General features: G+C 34.6%; 1 protein-coding gene across 1 annotated transcript in view; it reads left to right on the top strand.

Moving 5' to 3' along the window:
• The window catches only part of Task6 (TWIK-related acid-sensitive K[+] channel 6), a 327,341-nt gene that overhangs the window by 304,426 nt on the left and 9,469 nt on the right, over positions 1-13,446 (top strand). Inside the window, exons 2-5 of the mRNA XM_076804650.1 lie at positions 4,283-4,413; positions 5,589-5,942; positions 8,255-8,410; positions 10,672-10,847. Coding sequence (XP_076660765.1) covers positions 5,816-5,942; positions 8,255-8,410; positions 10,672-10,847 — 459 coding nt within the window. The 5' untranslated portion in view covers positions 4,283-4,413; positions 5,589-5,815. The remainder of the gene's footprint in view (positions 1-4,282; positions 4,414-5,588; positions 5,943-8,254; positions 8,411-10,671; positions 10,848-13,446) is intronic.

Here is a 13,446-nt window from a genome sequence, read left to right as displayed (position 1 = left end):
TGTATATTTGTGTGTCATATACTAAAACAATTCATTTCTTGAATTGGATATCCTTATTTTTTAATCGAAGCACCAGATCAACATTTTTTTATAATATTTCCAGTTAAGAAAAACATGCCGTGGCTCTCGAAATTGTTGGAACGTCCTTCGAAACAGTATAACTTTTTTAAAATCGGACCAAATGACCTGACTCTTTTTTTAGCAATTGGAAGTATTGGTTTGCTAACTGGCGTGCGAAAAAGATTTTGAGAAAGTTGCGATAGATAGGAATTATATGAGAGAGCAAAAATGGCACTTTCTAAAACTTTTTTATTTTATTTATTTATTTTAAAATATGCATTTTATGGATCTATGCGAGTTACATACATGCTGAAAATTTCATCGTGTTCACATGTCGTTAATTATCAATAAGATATCGATAACATATCCGCCAATATGTTGAACGAAACGTAGAGGATCGATCAGAATATTTTCTGAAATGGAAGATCTCTGATCAGAAATGAGAACAGGGAAACTCCATAGAACACGGGACACGGTGATAATTAAACACGTGACCATGGCAACCGTTGTTTCAGTAGCAAGTCCGTGAACATCCGATGCGTTAACTATCACCGATGATGGCAAAGTAAAATGTGGTCGATCACGACTGACAAACGTGTCGCGGTCCTCGTCACAAAGCCCAGCCCATTAGCGTAAATCCAGATTTAACAGGCTGAGACGACAATAATGGGTGTACCGTGGATTCTCGTAACTCCGCGATTATGTATTATTCATGGACCGTTGAAGGTCTAGAAAATCCATTGGAAAATCGATCATGGTTCGATGACCACGCCAAAAATACTCGCCCGTTGCGTTGAAAGAGGATATTTTTCAAACGGGATTGAATTCCGCGAGAATTCCTGCGCGTGCTCGTCATTGCTGCCGACAAGCAGACTGTTGTAGCATTATCGTACAGTATTAACTACTATGACATGCGAAAATACTGTATCATCGCGAAAACGTTGAATTCATTTTATTCGTTTGCTTTTGTTTCGTGATTCTGTTTAGAGAAACTAATAATTACGAGATTGCGAATCATTACGCAAAATAAATGTTGTTCGTATCAGTTGCGTAAAATCGAAGAAAAATAGGAATTTATCTCTTCCTTTACTGATTTTAATCATCTGAAACTGATACATGACATTCTTGAATTTTTTTAATCTCCCTACTGCTTTAAATTGCGTCTACTCATTTCTGTCATAAACGCATAGTCAAGGGTAATTCCGGGAGAGATGCACCACATTTTGTTTTCTGTTTATAAAAACTGTATTGAAAATAATTGAAAGTATAGGCAGGCATAGTTTAATTATTTATTTAAATCTCTTTAATAATATATAAAGTTAAATGAGTAAAACTTTTATTTTAATATATTAATATGCTGTTTAAAAAAGTTCGAGAAAGTGCATCTCTCCCTGGGGCCTGGGGTTAAATGCACTCCTGATTGGGGATAGATACACTTCTTTCGCTTACACCTTCTTCTCCTTACTTGTATTCTTTTTTTTTCTCTACCACACATTACACAAACGAGAATACATAGTACATGTTTCATGGAACCATTTCAGGCATTTTAAATAAGAAATCCAATCTCCTTTAAATGTGGTTGCATAATAATTATTAATAATAATATTAATAATAATATTAATAATTATATTAATAATTATTATTATTAAAATATACTAGCCAATTGTTTTTTGTCAAAAATGAAGCATCTCCTTCTAAGTTTCCTAATTACAGAGCAATAAATATAAATTAATAGATTTTAATTAATTGATGTTGAAGATGTTAACAAATAGTGTGGCAAAGAACAAGTCTCGGTTTTAATTTATCGCTTTTTAATTAATTAAAAAAAGGATGCTTCATTTTTTATAAAAATGGCTGCTTAGTACACTTACATACATTAATGGTGCCCCCTAAATTGAGGAAGAGACGCACCTATACAAAGACAAGAACCAGTACAAAAAATTTTCTCAAAACACGATGAAAAGTCGTAAAAGAGAAACGATTGTCATTATTTAAGTCGATACTGATGGTTAAAACCATACCATAAGAAGGTAATAACATTAGTACTGACCATTTAGAAAAATGTATCATCAGAAGTTTGAAGATCTAAGAAGTTTCTATATTTCTGTTATACGTAAATAATATAATACACGTATTCTTCGTTTTGAGATTATTTACAAATGTTAAAATATTATAAACGATAACAGAAAAACAGTTGAGAATCATCCAGTATTGCCACAATAAAAACTGGTGCATCTCACCCTATGGTGCGTCTCTCCCGGAATTACCCTACTAATAATCCTGTGTTGAAAAGGTTCAAGAAATGCGTCGCTTCATCGAGATTGCAGAAAATGATAACAGCTTTGAAAGAAATGTATGTGTATAGCTGGCAATAAGCTTGAATATTGAGTTTGATCAATTTCAATCTAAAGAGCTTAAGAAAAAGCTTAGTATTCTTCATTCAGATCTACGTCATATACTTTGGCATCCTTAAAATATACCAATTTGATCTAATAATTGTGCAATTATAAATATCAATCACCTTTCGCGATGAACTTTACGAAGTCACTCTTTGATATTTAACTACTGCTGCCTCGATATTATGTAATACAATTTAATTTCGAACGAATTATGAATTCAGCGTATTGTTTCAATTCCCGGAAGAGAATATTGACGTCAATTATACCGATGCTCTACGTGGACCAAACTAGCTGTACTTATTTTTACTCTTTTCTAACTATCTGCATGTCGCTGTTATGATTCTTTGACATATCGTTTTCACGCCATTAATCGATGTCCATTAAGGTGAGAGATCGTGGTACCGACGTGGGCAAAAAAACCACCGATGCGCATCCTGAAAGGATGACGTGAAACAGATTAAAAGTGCACCGACTTGCAATTTTTACTCGATTTCATATCTGGGACGTAGTCTCTGACATTTAAAGAAATAATCGGGATTAGCGCAATAACGTGGAATAGTGACGTACTTAGATTCCTTACTTCTATTATGAACTACGAATTTTCGCGTCCAGCTGAAGTCAAGACTTTTATAGAAAAATTTATACAAATTAAAAAATCACCTTTGAAAGCTTCCAATTTCATATTATCCAAAGCAGTTCAAAACAAGAATTACTTGACCCTCTCGTCCACGGTTTATTTAACTTCTTGAAATTACTTGATAGCTTGAACATACTGCTTCCTTTGTAATGTTTGCGATAATGCGACCATCTCGTTACGACTGGAATGAACAATATTTATTTATGAAAATGGAGGTGAAAAATTTTCCATCTAGTGTAATGGACCGTTAAAATTAAAAATATTAAACAAATTTTATAATTCACAATACTGTGGTACTCTTTCTCGTTGACTAAAGTTCAGTACTATTCATTACTAGTTCAGTACTATAATAAAATTCAGTAACATAAGAAGTATTTCAAAAAAGTTCTCCGGTCTTATTTAGGGGTATATTTTAGACAAAATATATAAATCTCCAAATTATTTAGGGATATATTGAATACAAAAAATAGTACTATATACAATGGAATCCAAGAAGTATTAGAACACTAAATACCTACCCCATTTTCGAAAAATTGTCTATAGTTGAACAGTGATAACTACTTAAAAAATGATCGTACGACAATAAAAGGCTCGTTTTAAAGCTAGAAGCTTCTAGTTTCATAATTCATCCATGTTTGTACGAAATATAGTGTTTCAATACTTTGTATTCATTGACAAAATAATTACAAAATAATAAAGAAATTTAAGTAGAATGACATAACGTTGGAACACTTTTTAATATACTGTGTGTCCCAAAAATTTTGTACTTCCTTATAAGGAATAATTCCTAAGATCATTGAAGTAGCTTTTTCCTTTGTGAAAATGTTCTCCGCGGCTTTATTAAGGAGATATCAACGAAAAGCACGGACCAATCAGAACGCGGCTATAGCAGAGGAATCCGGCTCGGTAACAGCACCCGTTGAGCATGGCGTTGGCATTGGCTGAGCCAGAATGAGCCAGAATAATTGGTCTGTGTTTTTCATCAATAACTCCTTAACAAAACCGCGGAGAACATTTTCGCAAAGGAAAAAGTTACTTCAAATGGCCACTGGAATGATCCCTTCCAAGGAAATACTACATTTTTGGATACACTGTATGTAACGATGAAGATGACGATAGCAATTACCAAAAATTTAGCAAAAAATTCCATATCTTGATATTAACTAGTTATGTTGGTTTGTTGCAGTCGACACTGGAACCGTTGGGCGCTAAACTGAGGAATGGAGGGAACGTGGCAGTGGGAGCAGCGAAAGCACTGCCATATCATACTGCTCAACCCTTTGTCGTACGTAAAGGAGAACCCGGAACAGGCTGCAGGTGAGTTCTTCTATATCAGCAATTTTTTTGCTCGAGTTGCTCTCAGGTATTGTCACGAATATCAGTCAGTCGAACTTATTCGGAGACGAACAAGAACGATTCTCAAACGAATCGCATTTTACCTGCAAGGACGATTATGCTCTCTTATATCTTCGGAACCCGTAACACCGAGGTTGAGGGAACGTTTGAAAGGGGATCCCCTTTGACAGCACTCGTACTATAGACCCAATATGAATATCCGAATTTCACTGGAAGAGGTTCTCTTCTGACCTCGGGTTCTTCTTTCTTCGCACGCGTGACCATTCGTTTCCCTATGGCTTCGGCGTGGAAAACGTTCGATTTATTAGCAGTACTCTCCGAGATAGCGTGAGAACGCTCTATCTCGGTTTATTCAATTCCTCCCCGAGGTTATCGAGGTAATTTCCTAGCGGATCGCGTGAATTCGTTCCCTTATGCGGTCCACGTTCATCCCTACGTCGCTCTCAAGCTTAATTCTAAGCGATTAGGCGGCATCGCGAAAATATGATTGATAAGTTTATTATGCGTGTATCTTCGTCTGTTCTCTTTACCTAGACAAGTCTCTCCTCGTAAATTTGGTATTCCATAAATTGCGACTAACGACTGTGTTTCGATCTCAAAGATGCAGCTTACGTTTGTTTATAAGCATACAATCTTCATTTTTAATGGAGTATAAAATGACAACAAAAATTAGTTTAACCTCACCCGTACCTCTTCCCATCAGCTTAACACTGAACCTACCACGGTCAAATAACAGATTTTACATTTTACAATTAATGAATTTGTAAAAAGGCTTCCTTTATACTTCACAATTGTTGAAATTAAAAAAACGCTTTTCTTATATTTTCTAATTATTAAAATTGTGAAGAGGCTTCTTTTATATTTTACAATTATTGAAATTACAAAATGTTTTTTTTTATATTTTGCAATTATTGAAAATATAAAACTGCTTTTTTTATATTTCATAATTAATGATATTACGGAAACACTTTCATAGTACATAATTGACAAATAATCGAATAACAATTATTTACTTATTCCTTACTCTTACTGAAATGGAATTTTATTAGAATAATTCCCAGCATTGACACGAGGTACGCATGAAGGTTAATTGGAATTCGGTCTTGTTGAGAATAGATTTGTTTGGATGTGTCCAGATGAACGAAAGCGGCTACAAGGTAGTGCCTGCAAGGAAGAAAACACCCTGAAGAAGAGGAGTCGCGTGCCGGGTCTGTAGCGCTCGGTAAAGAAAGAAAGGGCCCCCCGAGCATCATCAAGAAGGGGAAGGGGTCGACATGGGCCCGGCACACCAAATCGTACTCCACTGAGCGATGCAAGTAGTTAGGGCCGGGGCCCTGCTAGTGAGCATGTGGCTCACTAGAGAATGAAGAAACAAAACGTCCGGACCCTATCGTTGATCGTCTTCACGTTCACCTACCTCCTCGTCGGCGCTGCAATCTTCGACGTCCTCGAGTCCGAGACGGAGAAACGACGCAAGGAAGCATTAGACGGTACGATTATTATTAATGCACTAAGGATTTTTTATGCAATTGCAGTACTTCAGGAAAAAGAGGGAACGGGGGACAAGCGGGACTCGAACTCGCGACCTTGAGGCTCGTAGACGGTCAGCTCCTGATATCACCCACGGAACCCACCGAATTTTTCCAATCTCCATACTTATTTGATCGGAGCGAGGGAGGGGGTGGGAAATGGTTACACACAATTATCACAAAAATCAGTAGGTAGAACGCGAAAGAGTAAAAACGACGGAAGATTTTGAGAATACTGTGGAACACGGTGCTCCAAAAATCCCGTAATGGTTTAAAAAAAAAAGCATTTTTGAAAACAAATATTTCAGACAAAAGTTTCGACACCGTAACTACCACGTAGATCGTATACAGGATGAATCACGAATCGTGATCAATAGAGATTACTCTGTTACTAGCAATCCGATCGAAAATGTTTTTATCAGCTTTTGCATGGTTTCAAGAGAGCTTTAACCCGATTATAAAAAATTATTTGTCAACTCTTTTTCTTTGTTTTTTCAAGGTCACCTTGAATTTTCTGCAAATAAACATATAATTTTTTTTACGCTTATCTGTTAGAGGATTGACTTGATATGCAAACATTTGACCGAGATATGCTACGCTCGTGTGCTATTTGACGGGAACTAATCAGATTTTGAACTAGAACTTTAGAACTAATTAAATTTTGGATAACTTTTCTTTCGCGGAAGTAAACTACCAGTCTCCCGAAGTGTTTTCAATATCCGCTCAAAAATGCATCGCGTAGGGTGACCTTTGTCGAGAAATCATGCAGCGTATAACTGTTGAGCTAACACTGAATTACGCCCGCACTCCCCGTAGATCAACATCTTCTCCAACTTTTCGTCGATACTGTAACTCATCATTAGAAACTGTACGCTCACGAATACCGCAAAGACTACTAACGACATACTTGTTCAGATATCATTTAGATGTGTTCCAATGTACAGAACGAAATGTTTACAAACAGTAGACGAGAGGTCGAAACAAATTTCGATTTGCCAACAACACTGGAACGCGTACAACGGCGTAGCATATGATACTCCTTGTAATACAAAGTTTTTTCATTTTTCTCGACCTAGATGAAAAAAATGTTATGTTCCGATATTTACCGAATTCGTCTTTAAATCCTCCAACAGATAGGCGTAAAAAAATATATGTTTATTTGCAAAAAATTCATGGTGACCTTGAAAAAACAGAAAAAGAGTTGACAAATAATTTTTTATAATCACATTAAAGCTCTCTTGAAACTATGCAAAATTTGATAAAAACATTTTCGATCGGACTGCTAATAACAGAGTAATCTCTACTGATCACGATTCGTGATTCATCCTGTATATGGGTGACACTAATCTTTCACCAGATTTAGAAATTCATTTTTGTCATAACGTGTTTGTATGAACAAAATTTTATTAGGATTTTCAGGATGCAAAGGGGTTAAAGTAGTATGTATTGTGATAAATTTTAACTTTAGTTTTGGTTTTCTCAATTCAATTACTGTGATTTTGTGATATCTGCCTTACTTACTATTATGTAAAAAAAACTTTTCGGAACAAAGTTACACTATTCTCAAGGGATATGCATTTCAGGGGAAAGGATTTTTTTACAAGGCCAATTTTTAACGAGATTTCAAGGTCATCGTTTTTTTTTTTTAGATGGAAGCTTGTATTTTTTCTTCGATATTCTTGTAGAGCATGAAAAGACGAATCCAACGACCTGAATAACCATACCATTTCAATCATTTAATCTCGAAATAATGGTGTCTGAAAGCACTAAATACCTTACGGATGGATTCGTCTTTTTAAACTCTACAAAAAGATTGAAGAACAAATACAAACTTCCATTTAAGAAATCATTACAGACATCATTACACGTGCCCTTTGAAATCGTACAATTTTGTTCAAAAAAATTTTTTTATACGACAATAAGTAATTCAGATATTTAGATAGGTCATATATGTTTAACCTTGAGTGCAGAGGTCAAGTTCACGTTTGGTACATCTTTGAAAGCTCATAGTTCAGAAAATTGATCATGACGCGATCAACTAGTGGTTTGGAACAGTCTCGCCGTCAGCTCTAACACTGCATGATCCAAAATGGTGTATTACGTATCCATAATCAAGCTGACCTTAACTTTGACTCCTCCACTCGAATCATCACTTTATAAAATTTCACTTTAATTTTGCAAATATAATCATTGAACAGAAGCACAGAATACACATTTGGACGTACGGTTGACGAAATATTGATTAACGTATGCCTACGTCGTTCTGTTGACAGCCATTGAAAAGATGATTATACGCAAATACAATATAAGCGAGGACGACTTCAAGATCATGGAAACAGTGGTGCTGAAGACGGAACCTCATAAAGCCGGTCAACAGTGGAAGTTCGCCGGAGCGTTTTATTATGCAACCACGGTCCTCACGACTATCGGCAAGTATCCAATAATGTATAAAATATTTTCAACGATTCTGCCATTGTTAAAAACTGTCATACTGTCGTCTCTTGTGCACTGATCAGAACAATCTGACCCAAAATGCAGAATGTTGACAAAATTTGACGACATCTTGAATGCAAGTTTCCGTTACTCAAATCATGAAAATAATAGTTCCATCCACGGTTAGGACCCTACAAATTGAATTTTCGGCTAAACTTCCGAAAACGCCCACGCTCCGAATTGACTGAATATTTTCAAAAAGTTTCATTTTGCTTAGAAATAATGTCTACGAGAAAGATTTTAGGCGAATTGAAAAAAAATTTTTTAACATTTTAATATCACCTCTTGTCTTACCGACACATGGTAATATTATATAATGGATGAACTTTTTAAAACAAATAATTAATGTGCTTGGGAATGCAAAAATGTAATATAAAACATCCCTCAGGTGACAAAAGTTACAATGACATCATTTTAATATATATTTAGAGGAATGTAGCCTATTATTAGGAGGGTAACGAATGTGAGACGGTCTAAAATATAATTAGTTACAATGACTGTCTTTTATTCTTATACGCACAAAGATATTCGCATAAGTGTTACTATTAACGTATTGACAGTCGATCTCGTAAAACTGTAGGTTACAAAACTTTTACGTTTTGCTGTGATTTATAATTTCTTCCGAAAAGTAAGTAATTATACAGGGTGGGGCATTTAAATGGGAACACCTAAATATCTCGGTTATTATTAGTTGTACAAAAAATCTCCACAGAGTAAAGTGGTAAAAATTTTTTCTCAAGGTCATTTTTTTACAAGATTTCAAGGTCATCGATATTTTTTTAAATGGAGTCATATATTTTTATTATCGCTATGTGATAACCGAGGTCAAGACGAATCCAACGATCTGTAATATTATGACCTTCACGTAATGAACGACAATCTTGTAAAAAAATGACCTTGAGAAAAAATTTTTACCCTCATCAAATTCGCCCCTTGAAACAGTACAACTTTACTCTGTGGAGATTTTTTGTACAACTAATAATAACCGACATATTTAGGTGTTCCCATTTAAATGCACCACCCTGTATTTTCTGAATTATATGTATCTGAAATCAAATTTCCATAAGCTTTAGTTTTATATTTTTTTAAATCTTTTATAATCTGTTACAAGAATAATAAAATTTTTGTATGAAATGTTGTGTGCCTATTACGGGGAGATTATTATTCATGATTTATTAGAATATATTTTCCCGGCTAGATAGGAGGCGGCTATAAATTCTGTTAAATTAAACTTTAAAAAATAAATTTTCCAATAGAGAAGAATAAAAAATCATGTTTTATCATGATGAAACAAATTGAGTGCACTATTAGGGACACCCCCTTCCCATATTATGGATACCTTGTTCCGAATATGGGGAGATCGCTGGTTTTTGGTTATTTAACAATACATGAAAAACTAATGTAAACATTCATGGAAATGCATCACAATACCATCTAATACATAATTTAGAAGCAATAAATGCAAAATGTCAAAATTTTCTTCTATTTAAGTAGAATCTACGATCAATTAAAAAAAACCTTCCCGTATTAGGTAACTTTCCTCTGATATCGCGTCTATTACAGGTCTGGGGTAACTGCTTGCCACGAGCTGCTGACGCTCGAGAGCAATCAGTTGCTCAGGCCTGCCTTATCTCGGTCCATTACAGTAATCCACGGTAAAATTTCACTACATTCGGTGAAATGAGTCCAGAATTTTTCTTTGCATTTTAGTATTGTATTCATTCTCTTTCCTTATCTGATGGGGCAAGGCTCCGCTGAGCTCAAGGCAATAACAATAAGTGGTAGAGGAACAGTGGGAATGGGTGGTGAATTACTAATTCGAAACGACATTAGGTAATGTCACGAGTAAATTACAAGTTTTCAATCCTGTATCCCAATCGCACAACTACATACTGACAAAAGTCGCAAAAATGGAAAATGGACCGAGTGTCTTACACTCTTGTCCGTCCGACATTTTTACAACTTTTTTGTTGCACATCATGCAAGTCTAAGATACTGCACGGTTACTCTGGAGACGGTAAGCAAAACGCAGGGTGCATAAAGTGTGTGCATCACCCTAAATCTCTCTAAATATACAAAGTATGCAAACATGTAAAATGTCTTATTAGTTTACCCAGGCACTGTACACATGCCGCGTTCATCTAATTGTTAAATTATTGAACAGCGACTTATATCGAGTATACGATCGAACTTCCAGGTTACGGACATTCGACGCCGAACACCATAAGCGGCAAACTGTTCACGATGTTCTATGCGATCGTCGGAATCCCGCTAGGACTCGTAATGTTCCAGAGCATAGGAGAGCGTTTGAATAAATTCTCGTCCGTCGTAATACGGAACGTAAAGAAGCTTCTTAACTATAAGGATGTCCAGGTAACGCTAGGAATTCTATTAACCCGCATACTCCGCATGAAATAGCGACTATGATATTGACTCTAATAAAATCTGAAACTTGAATGGTCCAGGATGTTTAACGAGGCTAATTGAGTATGCATTTTGCGATTCTCCTGCAAATCCATGTCGTGGATTTAGAAACTTGCTTCTGCTGCTACACTTAGTCCTCGAAATCGGTGGAAGTTAAGATTTCAATTTTTGAAAGTAAATGCGGCCGGGAGTAAATTCATAGAGCGCAGTAATGCGTTTTGGTTTACCGTTAAACCGGGATTACGAATAAATGATTGTATTAAAATATCTATTTTACCATTTGCGAACTTATTTAAGGAGGCTAGGCAATTAAACTACTGAAAATGGTGTGCTTTCATAGATTAATTTTAAAGCAATTAAACGATGTACGAACTTTTTCTTATAAACAATGCTTATTGATATTGTGTATTACAATGTTTACTCTATATATGTCCCAAATGCCTAGTCCATAACAGTCCCAGAGCTATAACACGGCTCGGGTATGTCTCCTCCTAGACGATACACGACGCTGGCAAGACCCGTGTTGTTGACATAAATCGAGAATTCACTGTATCTCCTGGCCAATATATGTACCTCGCTAGACCCGTGTTTTGGACATTTATCGAGTAGACACTGTATAAACAAAATATTTTGTTGGTGTGTTAATAAAAATTTCCTTATCATAGGTTGTAGACAAGAACTTTAGTTTAAACCTGTATTTCACATAAAATGATATATGAGAAAATATTAAAATGTCAACAAGAGAAAATTATTACGTCGACTTTCTCAGAAGAAAGAATGTAGTATAGAACAAAAGAAAAGTATAGGAAAAATTTGGTGTTGTATTTTGTTTCTCAATTTTTGCAGACTTGATTTAACGCAAATGTGTAAAATTGTTTCTTGCTCCATATACGAATTAACACTTTCATGTTTATAATTCATTGACTTATTTTTGACATTCGCTTTTATTAAACGATTGGAGATACCTAAATTGTTGCTAATTTCGATAGAAACCAAGTGACATTTTATTTAGAAAGGTTAGTACTTTCAAAAAATGTTGAAAAGAAATCGAACCTTTCACTGCCTAGACCCTTCAAGTAATTTTAATGTATATGTGATCAATCCTCCACTAACATCGGAAACATTGAGGTATTCTATTAAAATACGTCATGAAATATTCTCACAATAAGGTTGCGATATTATTTTAGATATTGCTTTGTAAAATTAGATATTGGTTAATGAAGACTCGAGAATCGATATTGTATCTGGATAATTAAACTGCAGACGTTTATGTAAATCGGAATTATTAAATTGCCGAAACAAAAGTTTAATTAAGCCTATGAAGAACAAAATAATACTTTTTACATGCAAAATAGTGTTTACAATAATACGAAAGTAAACAATTATTTTAAATAAACCTATCTAATACAGTTTAGAAAATACAGTAATGTCTCGATATAATATACTCTTAATATAACATAATGAATAAACAAAATATTAACACCGTCGACGAGACAGTAATAATTCATTGACAAAACTGTTTTGTTTTTTCATGAAACTTTCACCAACATGTTCGTCACACTTTTCTAATTGAAGTGACACCAAACACGACACAATTTGGATTATATTTACTTGTTTAATTCGCAATACAGTAGAAGCTCGATTATCCGAACTAACCGGTGGAACACGAGTATTCGGATAATCAAATTATTACCTAGCTACAGTGTTAGATTAAATTTTTAACCGTGGAAACATGTATTGGGATAATGGGGAGTTCAGATATCATCGGTACGGATAATCGAGGTTCTACTGAATCGTCAATTGAACCAGAAAATAGGTTCTGAATTGCGCCATGTTTGGACTCATTTTAATCAGTAGACTGCGCATCTTTATTCGAAATAAAAATTGTCTGCGTCAATCGCAAGAGACTGGAGTCAAGCAGGCATTTTATTTTTGCTTTAATCATTTTAACAAGCTGAAAATAATACATTGGCATTATTAAATAATTTTTATCTTTCTACCGTTTTAAGTTGCTGCTACCAATTGTTTTCACGAATGCATAAAATCTGCAGTCAAAATCAGAAAAGTGTAAAAAATCAATTAAATTAAAAACAAAAGAGTTCATTGAATTAGTAAAATATTAGACATAAAACTAACAATTCAGGAAAGATTTAGGGATGGCTGCAGTGAATTAATATTTAAAAACTTAGAATAATATAGATTTTAACAAAATTCGAAAAAAGTTGTTTAATATTGAAATAGAAAGCCTTATGAATGCTTATTTTATTTATCAACTCAACTTACTTTTACTTCGTATTTTTGTTTATAAAAAGTAGAAGTCAATTTTAGATCGTAAATGAAATGATCGTAAACATTTCTGTAATAGTGGCTTGAATCCAGTGTTCTGGACATGTGCGATTTTTATTTCAAGTTATACTATCATAAATACTACATTTCCAATTTATTTTCTTACAATAAAGCTACATTCAGCTCCTAATTTTTGGTAATGTTATTACATAAAAGATCCGATAGTGCGATATTAAGAAAGTGGACATAACTCCTTACACTA

This window comes from Halictus rubicundus, chromosome 2 (assembly GCF_050948215.1).
Source record: "Halictus rubicundus isolate RS-2024b chromosome 2, iyHalRubi1_principal, whole genome shotgun sequence".
Lineage (NCBI taxonomy): Eukaryota > Metazoa > Arthropoda > Insecta > Hymenoptera > Halictidae > Halictus > Halictus rubicundus.
Note: the sequence above shows the minus strand (reverse complement) of the source record. Positions and strands in the feature narration are given on the sequence as shown.